This window comes from Trachypithecus francoisi, unplaced genomic scaffold, assembly GCF_009764315.1.
Source record: "Trachypithecus francoisi isolate TF-2019V2 unplaced genomic scaffold, Tfra_2.0 Lachesis_group16, whole genome shotgun sequence".
Taxonomy (NCBI): Eukaryota; Metazoa; Chordata; class Mammalia; order Primates; family Cercopithecidae; genus Trachypithecus; species Trachypithecus francoisi.
The window spans coordinates 75,873,177-75,897,604 of NW_022681461.1; the positions used below are offsets into that span (position 1 = coordinate 75,873,177).

General features: G+C 42.4%; 1 protein-coding gene across 7 annotated transcripts in view; it reads right to left on the reverse strand.

Moving 5' to 3' along the window:
* Nucleotides 1-1,930: 1,930 nt before the first annotated feature.
* The window catches only part of PALM2AKAP2 (PALM2 and AKAP2 fusion), a 402,567-nt gene continuing 380,069 nt past the window's right edge, over nucleotides 1,931-24,428 (reverse strand). For 4 of the 7 annotated variants that reach the window (XM_033237853.1, XM_033237852.1, XM_033237857.1 and 1 more), the window contains 2 exons: nucleotides 18,431-18,609; nucleotides 1,931-6,022 (listed from right to left, as the gene is read on the reverse strand). In XM_033237853.1, the coding sequence (XP_033093744.1) occupies nucleotides 5,924-6,022; nucleotides 18,431-18,609 (278 nt within the window). In that variant the 3' untranslated portion in view covers nucleotides 1,931-5,923. The remainder of the gene's footprint in view (nucleotides 6,023-18,430; nucleotides 18,610-24,428) is intronic. The other 3 variants (XM_033237855.1, XM_033237858.1, XM_033237854.1) reach the window with 2 other exon arrangements.

A 24,428-nucleotide genomic window follows, 5' to 3' on the forward strand; every position in this document is an offset into this window, starting at 1 on the left:
CATGGCCTGAGTTCCCTCCTTCCCAGCACGCCTGCCTGCCAAATCTCATCCCTACCTCTGCCTGAAGCCTCCAGATGTTAGTAGTGATGGATGGAAACAGGATCAGGACTGAATCCATAGGTGGTCACAGCATCACTGCCCCTGGTTCGTGGAGGTAGCCTGGAGAGCAAGTTTTCTTCTTCATCAGCAAGTGAGCTGATGGCCACATGTTGACATGAAGGACTCCTTTTGTTGTATTCAACATAAAGCCCCTTTCCCCAAACTCTTACTCTGGTTTCTTTTTTTCCCCACTCCCTCTACTACCCCTAACTCTTTTTCTTTCTTTCTTTCTTATTCTTTTATTTTTTGCTACAGCTTTATTGTGGTATAATTTACTTGACAAAATTTACTCAAGTGTATGATTCTCAGTACATTGAAAATTGTGTAACCATCACCACAATTTAATTTTATCACATTTTTATCACCCTATTTGCAGTCAATTTTGGGTCCTTTTTTTTTTGGCAACTGGGATGCCTGGGCCGTCTGCTGTCACCATCTCCTGGGAGAGATGATCTCAAAGAGAAGAACCCAGAGAAAGTTCGTCCAAAGGAAGAAAGTTATTTGCTGCTCCCACCAAAACCCCACTCTTCCCCTAGACTTGGGCTGCTATCACAGCCTTGGCTTTGATCCCTGAGAGCCCCTTTCCTGTACAGTACAGTGCAGGGAGCTGGTGCAAGCCCATTTCGACTTCACACACATCAGCAGGCTTATTCAACCTTGTATGTGAAGTTGTCAATGTGTGCTTCTGTGGGAAGAGCGGTTAAGAGCCCGGGTTCAAATGCAAGCACTACCATTTACAAGCCATGCATTGAAAAACTAACCTCCTGGGGCTGCAGTTTCCTACTGTGTAAAATGGAAATCAATATAAATATATCATAGTCATGGAGAGTCTGGAGTGCCTGTCACATTCTCAGTGACGAGTGTTATCCACTGTTGTTAGACTTTGATCAAATTTTTAAAGGGGTGCCCCCACTGCCAAATTCAGAACTCTCACCACTTACAGGTCGAAAGATGTCAGCCCCGACAGGTGCCACAGAACACCCCCAGATGCTCAGAAGAGGAATATATGGTTGGAAATCCTGGGGAGAAAAAGGCTGGAAGAGTTACAAATGGGGAGAGAGAGAAAAAGGCAGCTGGAAAGGAAGTACCAGGAAGAGGAAGAGCCGAGGGAAAGACCAGGAAACTGATGGTCAGGGGCCAGGGGCCCAGGGCTGGGTGATGGGATGGAGGAGCTAGAGACTGACGGGGGAGGGAGGAAGTAAAAGGGAGGACAGGCGGAAATGTGGGGAGGATGCTTCCTGATAAACCTGTGGTCTTCGCATGCTCTTGAAATGAGTAAATTTTGTTAAGTAAATTATACCATAATAAAGCTCTAGAAAAAAAAAGAAAAAGAAAGAAAGAAAAGAAAAAGAGTTGGGGGTAGAAGAGTGGGAAAATAAAGAAACCAGAGTAAGAGTTTGGGGAAGGGGCTTTATGTTGAATACAACAAAAGGAGTCCTTCATGTCAACATGTGGCCATCAGCTATTCCTTGCAGAGGAGAGCCAAATACAGGTGCTCAGAATGTATTCTAAAGGTTAGAGCCAAAAGCTACAGGCAAGGCTGGAATTTACAGTTCATCCTGCTGTTTGTCCAGCTCTTGCTGTGGCTTCGAGTCTATGTCCTCAAGAGGCACCTGCAGCTTCTGGCATCTAGCCAGGGTGGCTGGGGACAGCATTGAAAAGGGGACTGTGGGAACAGCCTGGTGCAGCAGTGTCCCCTCAGCTCAGATTGGTTCCTTTGTTCCAAACACGAGGAAGCAGAAGCTGTCGCACAGTAGCGGCCAAGGACGCTGGCGTGCCACTGTTTTGCCCAGTCTTCCACCCTCCCTCATGGTCAAACAAGCAGCCATTATTTATAAAAACTCAACACACATTGGATTTTAATGAGAAAATAACTGTATACTTGCATTGAATGCCTCACAATCACTATAAAACCAAAGCAGGATAATAACATTTAAGTGGTTAACATACACAGGAAAGCCAGATACAGAGTATAATTTCCAAACACAGTATTGCTGCTTTTCCCCCCTCCTCCCCCAAAAAAAGAAAAACAAAGAAAACATAATTTGGGTAAAGAGCAACACAAAATCAAAATTGGCAGCTCACTGAATGCTTAAAATTCAGGAAATTGGTTCTTTAAACTAAAATGGAATATATTCACCATCTCTAACACTTAGGCTACTTTTTTTTCAATACCTAGTTTAATTAAATCCATTCTTTAGTTGGGAAAAAAAAGGTTTAATTATTCATCTTCAGAGACAAGAATCAACACTGTTTTAGTGTTCCTTGTTATGCTTTATATATATGTGTGTGTGTGTATATATATATGTGGACATTGATCTATATACGGCTTATATGTCATTGTCTAGGGTGAGCAGCATGCATGGGTATGAAGAGGCAAGTAAATTGCATTGTGTCATCCAAGTAAAACACAGCCCGGCCTCCTGCCACTGACAGACCCTGTTTCCATAATTTCTGGATGAGAAAGCCAAGGCATGTCAGTAGTTAATCAGCTCCGGAGGAAAGTGAACACCTATAAACACGGCAGAATGCAATACTTCCAGAAAGGCTTTTAACATCTACAGAATCTAAACATTTTGTAAGAGGTGAGGTTAACAAGCTTGCGTGCTATTTGGGGGTGGGCCCGAGCATCAGAGGCAAAGTTTTTTGTAAGCCTCTTTCTCTCGATGGATTAGGCAGGAATGACTTTCCTCCAGGGGACGGTCCCATCTTCAGAAAGTTAAAAGGGTCCATTTGGGATCCCAGAGCCTAGCACGGTGCTATGTACAAAGTGGTGGCCCAAGGTTTCTTGAATGAATAAAAAACTCAAGAGCACAGAGAAAATCTGGCTCTCCCAAGTAAACTGTAATTTACATTTTAATGGGATTATATTAGGATCTTCAGTGAGTGGAGCAAGAAAATAGACAGCAGTAATCCGGAAGGCAGCACAGGAGTACTAGCAAAAGTTAAGAGATGTAGGGGCCACAGTGAAAACAGCTTTGTGACTGTGGGAGAGTCCCAGAAACAGCATTTCTTTCCTTATCCACACACGGAGCATGGCCCAAGAACCCCCAGCTCTGTATCTTTAAGCAATAAGTGCTCTGGTTCAGTCAACTGTGGTCAAAGACCACATCATCTGCCTCTAAAGCGATTCCATGAATAGTGTGGCCTCTTAAGCTTTTCTCTTAGCTGTACATTCTCTTGTCAAATGTAGGTTTCATGTAGCACATGGTTTCCTTCAAAACAGAACAAAAAACTTTAAGGTAAGTCATAAGGATGGTTTCCTCTTGTGAAAAACGGGGAAGTTAGTCTATATCATGTCTATGGTCTCTACCAGATCCATGAGTCAGAGAAAACATGAAGCACATCACATTTTTTATGCAATCCATAGAACTATCCTACTCTCCAGCCATCCTAACTGCCACTGTGCCTGGGGCTGTGCAATGCTACTGCCTCCTCTGTTCTTATCCCTGTGCCTGCTTTGGGAATGCCCCCCCATTGCTGGGTTCTCAGCCCAGGCATCTGGGACCTCTGGCTGGAAATCCTCAGGTAAAGACGATCCTCCTTCCTGGGTCCTTCCATTTCATGTCAGGACTTCTACTCTAACACGGATCTCATTTTCCTGAGAATGTTAGTCTCCATGCCAGCCTCCCTCACTATAAAATGAATTTCTTGCAGCAGGGATCTTACTTGTTTTGTGACCCCAGCGGCTAGCACATTTTGTTGAGAATTCATTCAAAATATTCATATAAAGATGGTGCCAATTGCCCATGTGCTTTTTTGGCTGCCATCTGTAGAATGTGGCTTCAAGTTACTGGTTCCCTTGGCAGTTTTAAAGGATCCTTGTTAGTAGATGGTTCCATTTTTTGCTTTGTGCCTACTTCTCATCTGTGAATACATGTCCCCCCCCAGAGTCAACACTAGTCTAATAAAAGAAGGAAATGTGCATTAACATCTACATACAAATTTTGTGAAATTGCTACTTGTTAGAATAACACACTAGAGCTTATGACATAATATAAAAACAAAAATGATTTTTAGTGAGGTCTGACTTAATTATTGCTTTTTTAAAAAAACCACAGTTTTAAAACAAAGAAAAAAAAAAAGAAGAAGGCTGGTTGTTTTTTTTTCTCAAGGCCAGAACTGAAAATTTTCTCATCCAGAAATTTAGGGCACCAATTATTGAATACCCTTATCATATTGCTTTAAACGACAGAAAGATTAAAGCTGGCATCCTCTATAGTATACTAAGCATGAATATAAAGCATGAGAATAAATAGGAGACTTTCCTAAATGTCAAATTACAAAACTGCTCAAAACTTTGCAATTGTGACTCATGCAAATACCTTGTTAGGTCAATTTAATATTACAAATACTGCATCAGCTCGGTGCCTTTATATCCCTTTTCATAAAAAAGAAATTCTCACTCCACTCCTGAAGCCAGCAAACAGCTTTGGAGGAATTACCTGTACACCCAAGTGCCATGGTCACTCTGGAATTTTAATCCACATACATACACACATACACCCTTACTCCTGAACATACGCATTTTACACAAACACACAATGGTGTACACACACACACACACACACACACACACACACACCATCTTTAGGATTTGTAGCTGATTCCAAGCCTGTACTTAAATTTCTATTCTATATTTTTCTTTGTATCATCCTGAAAAACACTGGTTGCTCAGCAAAAATAGTATCTCTTACCTCCTATTTTGTTCCCATTCTTCCTCCCTCCCTCCCTTTTTCTCTCTCTATCTTCATGACTTTTCTTTCGTGTTTCCTTTCTGACTGATCCAAAAAGAATCCATCATTCTTCTTCCTATCTCTAAGGCCCACTTTATAAAACAAAATAGTTATAAACACCTTTTTATTTCTTGTCATCTACCTCTCCAAGGCAGAGTTCACCTTTTTTTTCAATTATTGCCACTCTAAAAATGCCCCCACCATCTTGAACCAAGTTGTTCAATGTGTACAGATTCTATACATGTATATATTCACCCATCCCATCATAAAAATAGTTGTTGCCCACTAAATATAGTTTTCCTATGAAGAAACGTAACTGTGAAAATGTGTTCTCATAAACTGCAGATCAGTGAATATTATAAGCAGACATGATCCTAAAGCTAACATCATCCATTTGGTTTGGTTTTCTCTTCCCCTTTCTCAGCCTCCTCATGTAGAATAGATTGTGTTTGCAACATGAAGAAATATTGTCTTAAAATATGGATTTTATGAATTGTGATCATGAGTTGTTCTCAATTAAAAATAATTAAATACAAGAGAAGTGGAATCATAACTGCCTCTTCTGGGCAAATATGGAGAGAAACGCCATTCATTTTATGGCTGCTGGAGAAAATGGAGTTAATGCAACACCCTCCAATGCTGCGAGCGACAGGTGGGAAACTGGTGCAGGGAAATATCCTGTGCCATGTAGGCTGCACCAGCCTGGGCCCTACTGCTCTCTAAGGGGCCCTATCACCATTGTCCTTCATCAACCGGAGAGGCTGGTCTCAGTTCTGCCTGTAGCAACTATGTTGATTTGCTTGTAACATCTTTTGTCCTTTTGGATCCATTGTGGATTGGCCTAAAACCAGACACGGGGATGGAGTCACCAAAAGAATTCCTTTCTCTTTTGACTCCCGGGTGTCCAGAGTCTGATGGGTGGACTTCCTTTTTGTTTCATCATTGTGTATTGCAGCTTCTGGTCTACATAAGGATTGCTGAGTTTGTTTGCACTTTAATAAATAGTCCATTAAAATGCTTTCACTTGTTAAATTTCTTGGTTTCTTGGTCTCCCAAGCACCATAGACGCTTCCTGGGTTGAAGGAAGTTTATTCGTTGTCTTCTTCCTCCTGGTTGGCATAGATCCCTGCTTCCCAGCGCAAAGCCAGTGCGCTCTTTCTTCGATTAACCCGTGTGGCCTCAAGGACCTGTAAAGAGAGGGAAAAAAATTATGCAGAGTTCATGGATGTTAATTATGAACACAAACCAACTTGTTTCTTTCTTCCTTTCTGTTTATCAACTTGAGAAGAGAAAGTGATAAAGTACTGCTGGGAGACAGGAGAGATACTGGAAAAATGGGGATGAGCGGTTCTGGTTATGCATTCATCTCACAGCCAAAATTCATCTGCTACTTGACCCCTAGTTTTCACTACAGAGAGGTTTAATTTTCATGAAATGTTCTGCAAGTTTTTGAACTAGCTATGATTCTGCATCAAGTTTTCAGATAAAGCAGATCTCTACACGCAACAGATCAGTGCTGTCCAATTGACCTTTGTGCAATGATGAAAATGTATCTCTGCTATCCAATATGCTAGCCACTAGCCATACGTGGCTATTGAGCACTTGAAATAGGGCTAGTGTGGTTGAAAAGCTAAATATTTACGTTTATTTCATTTTAGTTAATTTTAATTTGAATAGCTCCATGTGACTAGTGATTACCACATTGGACAGCACACTATAGATGATCCCAGTATCTTCATAAACAAGCAAACCAGAAAATAATTCCAAACAATGAGACCAGTGTGGATTCAGTCCATCAAGCTTTGCAAATCTATATAAGCCATGATGATATTTATAGTACAAAAACCTACTTGGGCAAAATTTAAAAAGCCATTACGTGAAAAAAAAAGTTATTGGATCAATAAAAGCAATCTCAGCATTCTGATGCAACCTCAGACCCCATAGGCTAATCAATGAAATGAAAGGTGACAACATTAAGGACAAGTAGGCTCACTACCACTGAGGGAGAGCCTCCCTTCCTTCCGTTCACTAGAGCAGTCCATGGACTCCTGAGAAGAGACTTCAGCCTATCTGCTCCAGTTTCAGTTTGATCAAGAAAAGATTCCAGATTAATGGCATTTAGGTTGCCAACATATGAAAAATGGTTCTATATCATGACACTGCAGCAAAAACAAGCCCAGGCATTCTTACCAATTGCTCTGGCATTTGCTTAGGACGTGTAGTTTCTGATTTTAAAGAAAAGTCCGATAGAGTCAACATTGGTTGATTATCCAAACTGCAATGAAGGCATTGCTTATTCTAAATATAATCAGTTAGGCAAGGGACAGTGATGTTGATGACATGGATTGGCTGTGTCCCCACCCAAATCTCATCTTGAATTGTAGCTCCCATAATCCCCTCGTGTAGCAGGAGGGACTCGTGGGAGGTAACTGAATATGGGGGTGAGTTTTCCCATGCTGTTCTCATGATAGTGAGTAAGTCTCACCAGACCTGATAGTTTTATAAAGGGTAGTTCCCCTGCACACACTGTCTTGCCTGCTGCCATTTAAGACATGCCTTTGATCTTCCTTCGCCTTCTGCTGTGAGGCCTCCCCAGCCATGTGGAACTGTGAGTCCATTAAACCTCATTTTCTTTATAAATTGTCCAGTCTTGGTTATTTCTTCATAGCAGTATGAAAATTGACTAATACAGTTGGCAACTCCAGAGAAGCAAGGAGATGCAGTTACAGGCTGAGGTGGGAGCCCAGACATAAGCAGATTCTGGGTAGATGGGAGATCACGAGGTCCATCTCAACCTGTTTCTCTGCACCTTTGCCAAATAAATGCACCACCAAGAGCTTCAACGTGTTTTCCTCTGGGAAGCCTCCCCCATTCCTCCTCAATCGTTTGCTGAATGAATGATGTACTGTTAAGCACATAAGCCATGTGTGTTTTGCATAATGTGTTTTGCATATAAGCATATCATGGTCACTCACTCAATATCCACAGATATCTAAGAATAAGAAATTAGTAGGAGGAAAGCATGCTTCCAAATCTGCTATAGTTAAATAGAGAAATTTTCTAATAGTCTAATGTGTGGTAGCACAGAACTGAAAAACAGCACTGGACTGCACGTGGAAGTCCTGGGCTCTATTTCCAGTTTTGTCCTTTGTTGTTCATCTTTTATCTCTCATTTCTTATCTGTAACATGGAGAACACAGCTACTCCACTTCACAGGCTTACTCAGAAGGCACTGTGGTCTCTGAAGTCCAGCAGGTCTACTTCAAATCCTTGTGACACTGGAAAAGTCACTTACCCTGTGCCTCAGTATCCCCATGTAAAATGGGGATCATAAAAACTACAGCATAAAGTTGGACAGAGAAATCAATGAGGCAATGTATGTAAAGTACAGTTCCCAGTGCATAGTAAGCTCTCAAATAGAGCCTCATATGATGGAATAATTCTTTCTATCATCATGTGAAAGGGATTTATACATTATGAAGTGGCATACAAATATAGGGCATTTTATAAAGAACTCTACATTGTATAAGAGGATCATCTCTTTGCCTTTCAGATTGCAGATACAAACAGAAAGGTTTACATCAAAGCTAAAAATAAATCTAAAGTTCTAAAAATTATGATCCCCATCCTCTTGGAATGTTGTTTGTCTTGTTATTTAAACCCTATTTTGATTCTCAAACAACTTGGGCAAATTGAGTTTGCTCTACTCTTTAGGAACTCTTGCCATCTATCGATCCAATTTACCCATATTTATTAGTTTCCTACCAAGTATAAGGCACGGTGCTTCTTTTTTTTTTTTTTTTTTTTTTTTTTTTTGAGACGGAGTCTTGCTCTGTCGCCCAGGCTGGAGTGCAGTGGCCGGATCTCAGCTCACTGCAAGCTCCGCCTCCCGGGTTCACGCCATTCTCCCGCCTCAGCCTCCTGAGTAGCTGGGACTACAGGCGCCCGCCACCACGCCCGGCTAGTTTTTTGTATTTTTTTTAGTAGAGATGGGGTTTCACCGTGTTAGCCAGGATGGTCTCGATCTCCTGACCTCATGATCCGCCCGTCTCGGCCTCCCAAAGTGCTGGGATTACAGGCTTGAGCCACCGCGCCCGGCCGGCACGGTGCTTCTTGTTGAGGATAGAATAGTCCCTTCCCTCATGGAGCTTAGCGATGAAAAGTGTAATGGGCAGAAAAATAATATTCATAACTATGGAAACGTTTAACATAGCTTGGGTTTGGACGTCTACTTGTCAAGAGCTCAAATAATTCACTTACACCCACAACGAGCTCTCTTTTCTTAATTCATTCCCCTAGTTTGTATGCCCACTTACCATGGTCACACGATCACTTACCATGGCCATACAATAAATTTCTAGTGAAATCTAAAGCTGCTAGTAATGGCACAGACAAGAAAATAAACATCATTACTGAAATACCTGGCAACCTTGATATAAAGCTGTCTTTGGGTTCATAAGGCTTATGACCCAGGGCTGTCTGGGAACAGAGCTGCCCCACAACTGGTCTTCAGAAGTTTCAAAAACCAAGGTATTTGCATGAGCATCTGCTCTGTAATTAATTCAGACGTGTGTGTGTGTGTGCACATCTCTAGCAAATTTAGAGCTTTTATTACTAGTTTATTAGTGCATGTTAACTTTACTTTTTAAAGTTCATTCCTTTCTTTTCTGGGCAAAAAGGCGCATGTCTCTGGGGCTCTAATAATAGCCATACTCACGTCCTAAGTTCTATGTTACTGTTTGAATCCTCACCACTAGTCTACGAAATTTATTACTCCCATTTTTTATATGAAGAACCTGAAGCACAGGGAGGTTAAGTAACTTGCCTAGAATTACCCAGTTAGCAGAAGGCAAAACCAAGATTTGAACTCCGCCCTCTGGGTGCAGAGTTGATGCTTGAGGCCACCAGACTACACTGCTGCCCAATGACTGTAAGGAGTCCAGAAGGAGACACATCAGAGAGGAGCAATCAACACTCCCCATAGAAATGGAAAGGGGAAAACAAAAAAGGATCTGATTTAAAGTTTTGTTGTGGCCGGGTGCAGTGGCTCAGGCACTTTGGGAGGCCAAGGTGGGCAGATTGCTTGAGATCAGGAGTTCGAGACCAGCCCAGCCAACATGGTGAAAACCTGTCTCTACTAAAAATACAAAAATTAGCTGGGCATGGTGGCTGGCACCTGCAGTCCTAGCTACTTAGGAGGTTGAGGCACGAGACTCGCTTGAGCGTGGGAGGCGGAGGCTGCAGTGAGCTGAGATCACACCACCGTACTTCAGCCTGGGTAACAGAGTGAGACTGTGTCTCAAAAAAAAAAAAAAAAAAAAAAAAGTAAACTACATAAATCAATAAATAAAGTTTTATTGTTTTCACAAATTCACATTCAGGTCTAGTGGGGAATAAAAAACAATTCTCTCTCCACAACCCTTTAATATTAATTTTTCTCTCTAATGCTTAGGGAATTCAAGTGAACTGCTTAACTTTGAATAGCAATCAATATAGACAATTTTAATCTGGACATATGAAACAAAAGACAGATATGTTAAATAGTATCACCCTATTCATATTAATATTTATATTTCATCTTCCAATCTGCTTTTAAATTGAAGACAGAGTGGGCCCAACTCTATCTTCCTTGGACATATTTAACCAGATTTTCATTGTTTTAAATGGACTCAAAGGGAAGACGGGCTAAGTCCTAATTTTCAAACTGCCATCCTCCAGATGAGAATCACAATTAGACATTAAAGAAGGTACAGAATGCTATTCTCAGTATTCATCTGATATCTTATGAAAGAAAATTACTGATAATCAGCAGGTCAGCTCTATATTTAAATATAATTCTTTGGCTAAATGAGAGACCAAAAACTTATTATGCCACAGGTTAATGCAACCAACTTGAAAAATAATTTACAATATCTAGTAAATGTTAGGATGTATCGGGCTAGTAGCCAGTGCTTCTACTCCTAGATATAGAGAGAGGTTCTTCCATAGGTACATAAAGAGATATGTATAATAACATTCATAAAAGCATTATTTCTAACGGTAAGAAAAACTGGAAATCGTCTACATTTCCATAATAGAAGATTGAATAAATAGTGATATATTCATTCAATGGAATACCATACAGCAGTTATAAAGAATGAACCAGAGCCACAGTGATCAACAAGGACGCATCTAAAAACAATGCAGACAGAACAAAGTCAGGAGCAGAAGATACTGCAACACGATTTACCATTTATAGAATGTCTTTAAACATGCAAAAATAAGGTGTTGTTTATGTATGTACACATGTGTAGTATAAGTATAAAACCATGCACGGAAATAATGAACAACAAGCTCAAAAACAGTTACCTCTGCAAGATTGTAGGGAAGGAGGGAACTGGGAGAAGTAACGAGAGGGCTTAAATTGTATTCTTTTAAAAATATTAAATATCATGAAATGATAAGAATGGACAAAGCTGGGTAGGTGGGTTTTATTATTTTATTATCTTATATTATTTTGAATGCCAGTTCCATGATATCAGGAACTTATTTTGTTGACTGCTGTATTCATGGAAGCCAGAACAATGCCTGACACATAGTAGAGCCTCGAAAATTGTTCAATGAATGAACGAATGATTCTCTCTACAATTCTGTAGACTTGAAATAATTCTTTTAAAATCAAAATAAAATACAGAAATAAAAATATGAAAAATATTGTGCTTTCTCAGCAAAAAGAAAAACTGGACAAAATAGAAAAAAAATTAAAAGAGAAAAATATGCCTTCTCATAGCACATATATTTGTGAAATCTGTGTAAAAGGAAAGAAGAAGACTTTTGGGGACTGGGAACAGTGGCTCACACCTGTAACCTCAATGCTTTGGGAGGCTGAGGCAGGAGGATCACTCGAGGCCAGGAGTTTGAGACCAGCCTGGGCAACATAGAGAGACCCTGTCCCTACAAAAAAATAAAATAAAATAAAATAAAATTAGCTGGGCATGGTGGCACACATCTGTAGTTCCAGCCCTTTGGGAGGCTGAGATTGGAGGATCGCTTGAGCCCAGGAGGTCAAGGCTACAGTGAGCCATGACTGCACCACTGTACTCCACCCTGGGTGACAGAGTAAGACCTTGTCTCTTAAACAAGGAGGCTTTTGGAGAAATCAAGGCTTAGAGTTTCTAAAAAATACACGTTTAAAGATTGGAGGAAAGGAGGCCTGGGATGGTTCACATTTGATAAATTTATAGATTAGGATGGTTCATATTAAATCTATAAAATGGAGCTTTCTAGCTTTATGTTAAGGTAAACAAAGAATGGGTGAAAATCAATAGCTCAATCTGCATGAGCTGCACTGTTTTCCAACCAGACCAAGTATACTTGCTATTAATGCCTAAAGAAACTTTAAAAACCAAAATAGCCCATCACTTATGTCCTCTAGTCCAAATGTCTTCAAGATCCGTGAGCAGGCAAGGTCTTCCCCAGTACCCTCCCACTCGCCCCCACAGCACAGCACAGCAAAGCACACCATTGTGTATCACTGTTGCAGGGACTCCAACATTTTGAGGCAGTCCCATAGTTCAGAAAAGGCACAAAAAAAAAAACATATGGAGACAAGTCATTTTTCTTGCCATTTTCATTTAACTCATCAGGAAATGGCAAACCACAACAGCATGCATCTGGATCATGCATTCAGTAAGACCAAGACAAACAAATTGAAAAGTACCTCGGAAGTCACCTTGCAAGACAGTAACTTAGAAGTGTACTGGCAGAGAGGGAAAAGACCAGGGTTAGTACATGGCAGTGACACACTTACAGAACACCCCCTAGCCGGGAACAGGTACCACACCAGAAGAGGATGGGAGGGAAAGTAACACCAGGAGGCCATTCTACACCCATGCCAACACTTTCTCCAACTGATATTAGTTTATAAGTCTTTCCTTTGCAGCAACTAGATACCCTATTGTTCACTAATAAAAATGTCAGATAAGCCGTACTTTGCTAATTCAAAACGTTGCTTTCATTTTCTGCCCTTTGAATTAACAAGATTCCTTCCCCTCTGTACACAACCAGCTAGCTGCCCACCAGCAAGGTTGTTGGGGGCCATTTTGGATTTGCTAGAATCTGTAGCCAAATAGCCTTTCTCTTCCCGTATGTTTCTCTGAACCCCAAAGCCGTCGTGTAACCTGTTGTTCCATTAAAAGAAGATCTTAATCACAGGAGTTGGTTTGTGGCCTAAGGATAGTCCTGCCTAGGGAGACCACACAGCCTCCCTCGTCAGAACCCTGGGGACCTGGGTAAGTTCCCGAGAGGGGGATCATCCTTTGATAGCAATTTCGGGTGATTATTTAGGATTATTAGTATGAGCACTTAGGAACTGAAATGATCCTTTTGTTCCTATAGGGGACTAAAAGTCTTCCGCAAAGTACAGAAAAAAATGGCCTGACAATGGAAAATGAGATAGCAGGACCAATTTGGGACATCCCTCTCCAGAATTATGGTAATGAGCACAAATTTACACTGCCTGGGGCATTTAAAGCATTTATTGGTTTGGGGCATTGATAGCCATAGACTAGTTAGGTGGGATCCCACATCTGTGATTGCTGACTGCTTCTTATATGTAACACTTAGGAATTATAGTTCTGTCATGATTGGGCTAATGGCTGGGGGCTGACAAGTCAGGAGCTCTTCTCTCTCCTTTGCACCTTCACTAGGGTATGAGTGAGAACCCAAGAGAGAGTTAGGGAAGCACAAGGCATCACTGAGCTTCCTGTAGAGTCTAGGGGAACAGGAGGCAGATGGGCTTCCTTCATCCACTGAGCGAGGGGATGGCCACAACTCTCAATGCATGTCCTGGTCTGGAAGGGTAATGTGTGCCAGGAACTCTCAGTTTTGACGTAGCCCAGGAGAACTGACAAGGTCTTCTCTTGTTCTAAGACAAGACAGAGTGGTTGGATGACCTCTCAGTAATTAAGTCATGAGATGAGAAAGAGAGAGAGAGAGCACACAGGAAAACCCCACTGAGAGCAGATTCTGTGCTAGAAGTAAAGATGGGGCTGAACATCCAGAAGGCTGTGATTTGGACTCTGATCAGCATCCCTTCAACTGAGAAAGGCAAAGCAAACCCTTGAGATGTTTATGAGCATCACTGACTCAATGACCCATCATCTTTACTTTCTGAGGCTCAGGTCAGCTTAGGGAAATAATTGGCTGGAAAAATACTGTTTGCCTAAATACAGTCATGTGACTTAGGACAGACTGATGAGTCATAGTTTCCTAAAGGGATTCTTCATGCCTGAAGGAAAAACATCCAAATAGTCCATCATTTGTGCCCACTGATCCAAATGTCTTCCAGATCCATGAGTGGGCAACCCCACCTTGGAGGCAGTCCCTTTGCAAGGCACCAAGAAGCCCTTTAGGAAACTAGGATTCACTCGTCCATTAGGAATTGCATGACTGAGCAGAAATGGTATGAGACCCAGATAAGGGGACATTTCTACATAAGAGAACATTTCCAGATAAGAGAAACCCACAATATGAATAGGACTGCTGCATCTGCATGTGTGGTGCGTGCACTGCACAAAAGCATCAGACTAAAGGGATGAATGGTACTAAAGCCCAGTCCCCTGCTCTACCCCCAAAATGTGTGGCTGGTGCAGGGCTGCATCTTCATAGAGGAACAAGGGTGACTTTTTTCCTAATTCACACAAAGGCCTTGCATAAGTTGGTAAACAGCCCTGGGTAAGTGGGTGGGGGTGGGGATAGTAATCCTCCTGTCCCCAGAATTAGCCAAGAGGTCCATTAATAAGTGAGGCTGGAGACACTCATTGGTGACTTCAACATGCAGGACAAAGAAATCAGCCCAGGTGGGTGAAGACTGTGGCCACTAAAGGGAGTAGTTTGCTCAAGTTCTGAGTTAGTAACAAATATGGCCAGTTGGGGATAACCTTTGGATAACACCACTCCCTGACTCCCATAAGCTAGGGACCTCTCTGCATATGACTTTTTATAAAGTGGAAAGTTGGAGACAGCAGGGCCCTGAGCTGAGTCCCTGTGGACAGGACCCCAGAGGCCACCAAAACTCTGATGGTGCTCGGGGCTCGGGGCCTCAGGGGACACTGAACTTGTTTTGATGGCAAAGATCAGTGTTTCTCACTCAGCAAAACTTCCACCATAGCTACATTCTATCCTTCTCCTTCTGTCTTTCACTCTCCTCAATATCATTGTGTCTAACATATCGCACTTTATACACATTCCAACGATCATCGCCTGTCTTGTTTTTAACTCTGCCTTCTCCTTAGAAAGAATAAAAAATAATAATTATTTTTGCTTAATTCACAAAGAACTGCTAATTTCAGTGGCCAAACACATGGTTGTATTCTAATCATGTGACAGGTACTGATTCTCAGGTATGATTTATCATCTCCAAAAGGGCATGCCAAAAAGCTGCCAAGTGGCTTACTGGAAAGAATATTGGCAAATGGAGGTACCAGGGGTGATGCTGCATAACATGGGGAGATGCTGGATATGTAGGTGTGAACCACTGAGGTGCTTAGAGGGTAGAGAGTCTAAGAAGCCATGTTTCTCCATGAGAATAGTGTATGTAAATGGAGGCTAGAGACCAGAATTACTTTACCTTTAAGAGAATTAACTTTATGCTTCTACGGATAGGTAAGCCAGTTACATAACTCAACCCCCCAGCAATCCATCTGCTCTCTATTACTATCCTTCTGGTATTAAAGAAAAAAAATGGAAAAGGGGCCATAGATCAGTTAGGAAAAAAATGAATCTTTGTTCATCCCTACAGGTAAACTTCAACACATTCACCAGTGATCGACATAGATAAAGGAGAAAAGATCCCTGAATTGGAAGGGCTAGGAGAGGGCTCTCATTTGAAGCCTGACTGACGATCATATCTTTGCTTTAGAAGCAATCTGAATTTGTTGTTTTAGATTTGAACTCTTAAATGAGCATATAGTGGATTGGTAGATTTTGTCCTGATCCTAAGAATTTTCAACAACAGCAAACTTGGTTCTGTTGTAACAGCAATAACAGTGCAAAACATTTGGCTTTGAATCCAAGATCCAGGGATATTAACAGCTTAATTAGTTAGGTCTCTGCCTTTTTCAAAATGTTTATTTACTGGGAAATACAGAGAGAGGAGGCTGCCTCTTCACTTCGTAAGTGAAGGGCAATCAGCATATTAAAACATTGATTCCAAGCAGCTTCATTTATGCAAAGGAAAAATCCAACCTGGTTGGCATTTGTGAGGTGGCTGCCAGAGTGTCAGCATGTGCACGAAAGAGTTTCCAGCCCTCTGCCTTTATGAAATGAGTGAGAACTGCCTCTACCTGTCTGTATGGGGTATTTTTCCCTATCATCTGCACTCCAACACAAAAGACATACACAAGTGACAAGTAGAGTGTGCTCAGCAAACACTCACGTGGGTCACATGCTAAGTGGTTCTACTTGTTCTTCCCCATCCACATCAGAGTGTGGGGCATCCACTTGGCTAAATTCTACCAAAGCTGCTGCTGTATAGAGCAGAGTCACTGGGAGAAAAGAAACCAGACACCACGCTTCAGAATGATCTAGCCTCCAGAAAATTCTTAAGGTAAACTTTATCCTTTGAAGTGGGGCTTCAAAGAAGGGCTGGTGAAAGTGACTGAGGAGCCAGGGAAAAGTCCTACAGGCTCACGAAAGGAGCTGCTGGCTCCCCTGCAGTGAAGTTCAGCAGTGGAAATGTCTGCAGCAGCTACCCAGGGCCAGGCGTCATCCCACTGTCTAATACAGCGAACAGCCCAGCAGAATAGCTGCAGCCTAATACAGCAACTGAGACAGTGCTCCATGCAGTTCAGGTGTAAACATAAGGGAAAGCCTGGGAGATGCCAAGTGAGTAGCCAGGCTGCCAGATAGCCATCTGCTTTCTTCCTGTCTTTACCACCATATATTTTGAAAGCAACTTTCAGTATCTAGGCTTCAACTCCAGAAATCCTTTAACTTAGCCAGCTAGGATATAAAGGCAATACAGCAGCAGGGAATTCTTTTTTTTATTTTTTATTTTTTGAGACGGAGTCTTGCTCAGTCGCCCAGGCTGGAGTGCGTCGGGGCGATCTTGGCTCACTGCAAGCTCTGCGTCCTAGGCTCACGCCATTCTCCTGCCTCAGCCTCCCGAGTAGCTGGGACTACAGGCGCCGGCCGTCACGCCCGGCTAATTTTTTGTATTTTTAGTACAGACAGGGTTTCACTGTGTTAGCCAGGATGGTCTCGATCTCCTGATCTCATGATCCGCCCACCTTGGCCTCCCAAAGTGCTGGGATTACAGGCGTGAGCCACCGCGCCCGGCCAGCAGCAGGGAATTCTTACTGTGAACTCCATAGTATTCAAGTTTAAGGTGACCAGATGGTTTATCACCCAAACTGGGACACTTTCAAGGGCTGGGTGCAGTGGCTCATGCCTGTAATCCCAGCACTTTAGGAGGCTGTGGTGGGAATATACCCTTGAGCTCAGGAGTTGAAGAACAGCCTGAGCAACATAATGAGATCTCCTTTCTACAAAAAAGTTAAAAAATAAGCCAGGTGTGGTGACATATGCCTGTGGTCCCAGCTATTCAGGAGGCTGAGGGAGGAGGATTGCCCGAACCCAGGAGGTCGAGGCTGCAATGAGACATGATTACATCACTGCATTCCAGCCTGGGTAACAGAGACAAACCCTGTCTCAACAACAACAAAAGAGTGAAAGGGGATTATAATCCCAGCATCACAACGGGCATAAGCCAGGACTGTCTCAGGTAAACTGGGTAGGATCCTCAACCAACCCAAGCTATTTGTGACTTGAGTGCAGTCAGGAGAGGAGGTGGTGACTTCAATATGTGCTAAGAGACTGGTGCCAGAAGACCCATAGGAGGCTGGCATGAACCCTGAGGCTGATCTCCAGGCTCCTGGGACTGTGTAGAGCAACAGTTGCTATGTCTCTAACTGGAGAAAGAAACCACAGAGCAGATGACTTCCTTCACAGTTAATTTGAACATTATGTGCAAAGTTCCTAGGGTTTGGGGGTAGCAAAGTAGCCATGTGGTTTTCAACTGTCATTTTAACTGGCTCTTTGCTTTCAAGCTATGCACGTGGGCTTGTTAACAGTCCCAAACACACTGGGTCTTTTAAGCACTGTGTGACATTGTTAGGGATTGCCTAGAGGGTCAGTTTTGAAGGAACAGCATCTTCAGCCTTCTCTAGAGAAATAAAATCTCTACTGGGCAATGGTAGAAATCAGCTCCCAGGTGTTTAGGGATGATTTCAGGGCCCTTGCATCCCTCTCCCTGTGTGGCCCTTGCATGCTGTCTTTCTATGCACCAAACATCTTACACACTAGTCTTGCTGGTCAACGCCAGCTATACTTGGCTGCAAACAACCAGCTCCCTGCATGATCAACATTTTTCTTTTGAAACAGGCGAAAACCCAAACCCAGTTCCAGGCATGTGAAACCACATATTTGAAAACCGATATCGGAACCCTAACGCTGACCAGACAACCACATACACATTTGTGCCTGGACTAGAATACCACACACCACACCGACGGCCGCGCTCAGAGAAGTGAAAGAGGAAAGGAGGAAAAACTTACACTACTATCATCCATTCTCTCGCGCCTTTTAGATTTGTGTGTCTCATAGTCTTCCATGAGGGTCTGCATCAGATTCTTGGGCCGCTGGGTTCCGGCAGCCTCTTCAGGGGCTAAGTCAGGCTGCAAGCTGGGGCCTTCAGTGGTGGGGGATGGAGGAGGTTTGACTTTCTCTATTTTCCCTGAAACAACACGAAGAGAACACCCTTTCTAAGCTTGTCTGCTCATGACTGCTTTTAGAAAGAAGAGAAAACTGGCAAATAAAAGAGCAACAACCTCTGACACAGAGAATGGTACCAGAATGATGGTTAAGTGTAGGCCATTTTATTATATTACAGGATCAAAGCACTTAAGGTTAATGCACAAACCCATCTAAAGATCTCAAGGACACCAAGTTCCAAAAAGTCAGTTAGATCAAACAGGCCTGGCACACAGTCTACAAATATATGTTGGACAGACAGACAGTGGCTCCAGTTGTTTTGAGACATGTATCCTATCACAGATCATAGAATTAGACTGTCAGAGGTGGTGGTGCCTTGAAGACTCAGAGACCCACTTCTTAACAGATGAAAGAGCTTGAGGCTCTGCCAAGGGAAGGCTGTGCTGAAGTCACAGGGAGCCAGTGATGGTACCCAGGCCTCCTGCTTTCCTCACCAGGGTCTATCCTCTATAGCAGAGGAAGCCAGTTGTCTGCTGACCTGCCCGGGCATTTTGTGCAGACAGCTCAGTGTTATAAAACCTTTGAATAAGGATGAGGCTTGTTCTTCTCAGTTCACCCCAGTCTTATACTGGCCAGCTTCATTCATTGACCTCACCTGCTGGGGTCCTGAAACATGAGGGTTTGAGGCATCCCAGACTTTAAGAAGTGTACACCAACAAAGGCAGTGGAAAAGGTGCACACCAGCCTTGGGAATGGGGAGATTTCAGCTCTTGCAATGTCCTCCAAGAATCCTCAGGATGGAGAGATGAGGTCAGTGATTAATTCAACAGTGGTGTGATGACTCTGCGCACCCTTACCAAGACCATTTTCATCCCTCCCTCCCAAGAAATGCCTGGCCCTGGCTTCTGGCCCTTCAAGGGGTGGGTTTATTGCCACAGAGCCCCAAATGCACTACTGAGAAGTATCTTCAAGTACAATTAGGATTTTTCCAATTATGCCCTTTGTGGTTGACACGGCTAGAATCTGTGAACAAGGAATGTGGAGAAAACACACAAGATAAATGGGGCCTGCATGGCCCCGTTTGGGAGGGAAAAGGACCATTTGACCTCTTCCAGTTCCAAGCCGAAGATGACTCACCTTTCTTCATCTTACATCCCAGGCTTCTAACTTGGCAACTGCCTGGTGTAGCAGGAATCACAAGTGAAGCCTCATGTCCATGTTTCTATGTGGGCTGCTTAGCCCTTTACTGGTAGAACCTCCTTCTGATGAGAGCTACAAAGGCCTGGAGTCCAGGAAACCCAGGTTTTTAACTTCTGCTCTTCCAGTACTTGGCTATGTGACTGACTATAGATATCATTTCATATTCCCACTTCAATCATGGGCTGATCACTTAAATTCTCCTAGCTTTCAGCTGTCACATTTGGGAATTAGGTGGAAAATAGGTTTTAATATACAGAAAAGGGTACTCCATTTCATAACCACATTATTTTAATAAAAGTGAGATTCATTGCTTTGATCTAAATTACCAGGATAACTGAAAAGTCTTTTGATATTAACAGTACAATAATAAGTATTTCAAGATCTCCAAATTCACTGCAAAGGTTTCTATTTTTTATTATGGAAATTAGGGAACACTATAATGACCCCTATAAACATTATAAACATCACCCAGAGTAAACATTTATCAAGATTTTAGTATAATTGGCTCTTCCTTCCTTCCTTAGACTTGCTGAATTATTTTAAACCAATCATAGACTTCAGGTCACCTCACTCCTGCACACTTAGTATGTATCTCTGAAAATTCTGATTGACTTTTTAATTGAAGGCTTAAGAAACAATATAGCACAGTGGTGAGCATGCAAGCTCTGGAGCCAGCCGGTTTGGGCTTGAACCCATAACTTGGCAGCCAAATCACTTTGCGCAAGCTATTTACTCTTTTGATATCTTAGTTTCCTCATCGGTAAAATGAGTATGATGATAGAGGTACCTACCTCAGATAGTTATTATGAGGACAAAGTTAATATTTATAAGGTTAATATTCAGAACAGAAAGCATCTAATGAATCTAGCTACTATTTAATTGGAATCTCAAAGAATAATTTGACTATAGGGTGAGATTAACAATTTCATGCATATTCTGCATACAATTTTTGCATCTCTTCTGGGACCAGAAATAGATACCAGTTACCAGGTTAATTTTCATCATTTTCTATTTGACCTCTCAAGTGTCCGGATCACTTCCCACCAGCCATTCTTCCAGCATTAAACACCTAGAAAGCACAGCCTATATTCATTGCTTCTAGCTTCTCCCTTTCACACACAGCACAGTGGAACTCCTGTTTATATTTCTGTGAAGGCCATTTTCACATACTGACTTGAATCTTATCTGGTTATTGAAGCTTTTGTCTTCTCAATTAAGCTATAATGTCATCCTGAGGACGGGGGGTATGTTTCACCTGTCTATGAATCCCCTTAATTCATCTGAATGTAAACTCCATTAGAGTAGAGCTTTGCCTGTCTGGTCATTGCCAGACCCCAGCAGTAGCGGTGGTATACGGCATGAGGTAGGAAATTCATGTTTGTTGAGTAATCAGTAAGTCCATTATGAAATATACATAACAACCACAAGTAAATGCTTATGGATTGGGACAGAATCTCCCACAGAGAATTAGAGGAAAGGGCTTAAATGCCTTCACCAAAATATATGAATTAAAACATTTTAGGTCTACAGAATCACAAAATCAATGGCTTTGGAGTAACAAGAGGATTTATATATCATTACTTTTGTAGGCTTCATGTCATCTGAGCCTTGCAACAACCCTGGGATGTAGTTAGGGTGGATGTCATGACCACAGAGGCCCAGACGCCAACTTCATCCCAAGTTACATGAGAGAGTAACAGTCACAGTCTGGAGCCCAAACCCAGTGTTGATGATGGCTGAATTAAATTATGGGATGTATGCAGAAAGAATGCTGTAAAGAGGGTGAAGGATGTCTATAGAGAAGTGCTCAGCCATTAAACATTAAAGACATTTCCTGCTTATTGATGATTTCATCCCTAGAGCAAGTTTTTCTAGTTCTAGCCACTAGAGGTCAGAGGAGCAACAGGAAAGAAAGGCTGGCTTAGCAGTTCTGGAGCAGGGGCTGCCAGGGACAAGGGGGCTGAGAATGGTCGCTTTGGATAACTGAGCCCATGTTCTGGTTCTATCTACCCACTCAGGAGGGGCTATCACAGGTCCCCAGAGAGAGAAGACACTATGCCTCATTCCCAGACTTCCGGCCATCATTCTGGTCAGTATCAAGGGAAGCTAGCTCAGCCAGGCTTCTCTGCTGGGCCCTGTGATCTCTGATGCTCCTCTCCAAATATGGTTCAAACCAGGCACCAGAATTCTGGGTGCCATCTTAGGAATCACACAGGCTGCTAAAAGGCTGGAGAGAAATCTGTTCCACACCTGATAACTTCCTCAGAGGTCCAGAGTTTGCAGCCAGAGGTCCTCTCCATTAGGATGCTGACAGCACTCTGGATGCTCTTCCCCCAATAGTAGACACTGCAGACAGCACCAGTTTGGGTCTCGATCATTACATGAGTGTGATGCAAATAGTCTGTGCCACAGGCCTGGGAGCTCAATCACATCCTTTTTCATGACCCCATAAGGCCCCCTGAAGTCCCTTGGCCCAGAGAACATGCCCCAGCAGACTCCCCAAACCATGATGGTTACCTTTGGTACTTCTTTTTCACTGCTCCAGGGTGCATCTCACTCAGCACTTCCCCAGTAACCCCAGGTCCAGCTTTGCTTACTCCCGCAAACTTTGCTCTGCTATCGGTTTATTCACCTCATGAATGATTCAATAGCTTGTGACGCCTGACATTTGCCCCATTTTCAGTGAGCACATCCTGCCATCCAGTTCCTCACCTGCACTGAACACTCTGTAGAACACTTTTTCTTTTTTTTTTTTTTTTTTAAGATTTATATGTGATTATCATTCAATATTATATTTGAAATTCAATTTCTTTTTTTTTTTTTTCTTTTTTTATTTTTTATTATACTTTAAGTTCTAGGGTACATGTGCATAACGTTTATATCATGTATAACTCCCCAATGCAATCCCTCCCTCCTCCCCCCTCCCCATGATAGGCCCCAGTGTGTGATGTTCCCCTTCCCGAGTCCAAGTGATCTCATTGTAGAACACTTTTTTTTCTTTCATTTTTTTTGAAACGGAGTCTTGCTCTGTCGCCCAGGCTGGAGTGTGGTGATCTTGGCTCATTGCAACCTCTGCCTCCTGGGTTCAAGTGATTTTCCCACCTCAGTCTCCTGAGTAGCTGGGATTATAGGCACTCTCCACTATGCCTGGCTAATTTTTTATTTTTACTAGAGACAGGGTTTCACCATTGTTGGCCAGGCTGGTCTCGAACTCCTGACCTCAAGTGATCAGTCTGCCTCGCCCACCCAAAGTGCTGGGATTACAGGAATGAGCCACCGTGCCCGGTCAGAACAGCTCTCTTGAAGGACCTCAGTCACTATCCCTGAACAACATGAACACACAGTGCCATGTAGACATCAGGGCAGACCTGTATTGGTCTTGGCTGACGGCCAGTCCTAACATTTACAGAGCCAGGAACAGGTATAATGTGACCTCTAAAATGAACATAAGGAACCACTAGAACAATGTTAGACTGAAATTCTGAGTGGAGGATAGGAAACATTTGAGTTTATATTGTAAACGTGATTATATTCAAATTATTCCATCTGGAGTAATTTTAGACTTAAGCTTTTGAAGATGTTTGAGGGTAAGTGGCTTCACTTGGTTGACTCTAAAGATGTGTTTCTAACATTATGTCCTGTGACCCTAACTTTGTAAGATAGTACTTGATGCCACAAATAAAAAAATCTTTGGTCAAATTAAGCTTGGGACACACTGGGTTCAAGAAAACAAGGAGGGAGAGAGGGATTTGTTTACCAGAGGACTTCTGGTTTTAATGCTAATATGATTGTAAACCTCTAATTTAGGAATGGGAGTACAGCATTTCTCAAGTATATTTAACCAGAAAACCTCACTTCATAGAATATATTAAATACCTCAATAAAAAAAGCCAGGTGCTGAGGCTCATGCCTGTAATCCCAGCACTTTGGGAGGCTTAGGTCAGAGAATCACTTGAGCTCAGGAGTTTGAGACCAGCCTGGTTAACACAGTGAGACCTCATCTCTAAAAAATTTTAAGGTAAGTAAATGAATACAGAAGGGGTGGGGGGGGAAGAAAAACAGTTTAGGAAATACTGTTGTCTAGTGTGCAGTAGTTAACCAGCTTCCAAGGAACTTTTTTGGCCCAAGTTCATTTAATAATCAAGTATGGGCACAAAGCTCATGTACAAGAACGTTCAGCACTGTCTTTTTTTAACTACACCAAGATATCTTCCTATTGAAGAATAGTTAAGTTAGCTATGGCTCATTTAGGCAATGAAGTATTATTTAGCCATTATAAATCATGTTTCAGACTCTCAAACTTAGAGGAATGGTTAAGGTCACGAGAAAATATTCAAAATATATTAAGAGAAAAAGCAGATTGCAAAAGTAGAGATATTGCAGGAGTTCAAGAGTGCAGGTGGGAGAGCCAGACTGCCTGGGTTCAAATCCTAGTTCATCACTTATTAACTGTGTGAAAGAAAGCAAAAGTACATGGCACATGGCAGACACTCAATCAGCATAAGATGAACACTATATGTTGCCTCCTATGGTGGGCAGAACAATGGCCTCACCAACAATGTCCAAGTCCTAATCCCCAAACCTGTAATACGTTGCTTTACAGGTAAAAAGAACTTTGCAGTTGTGATTACGTTTAGGTAC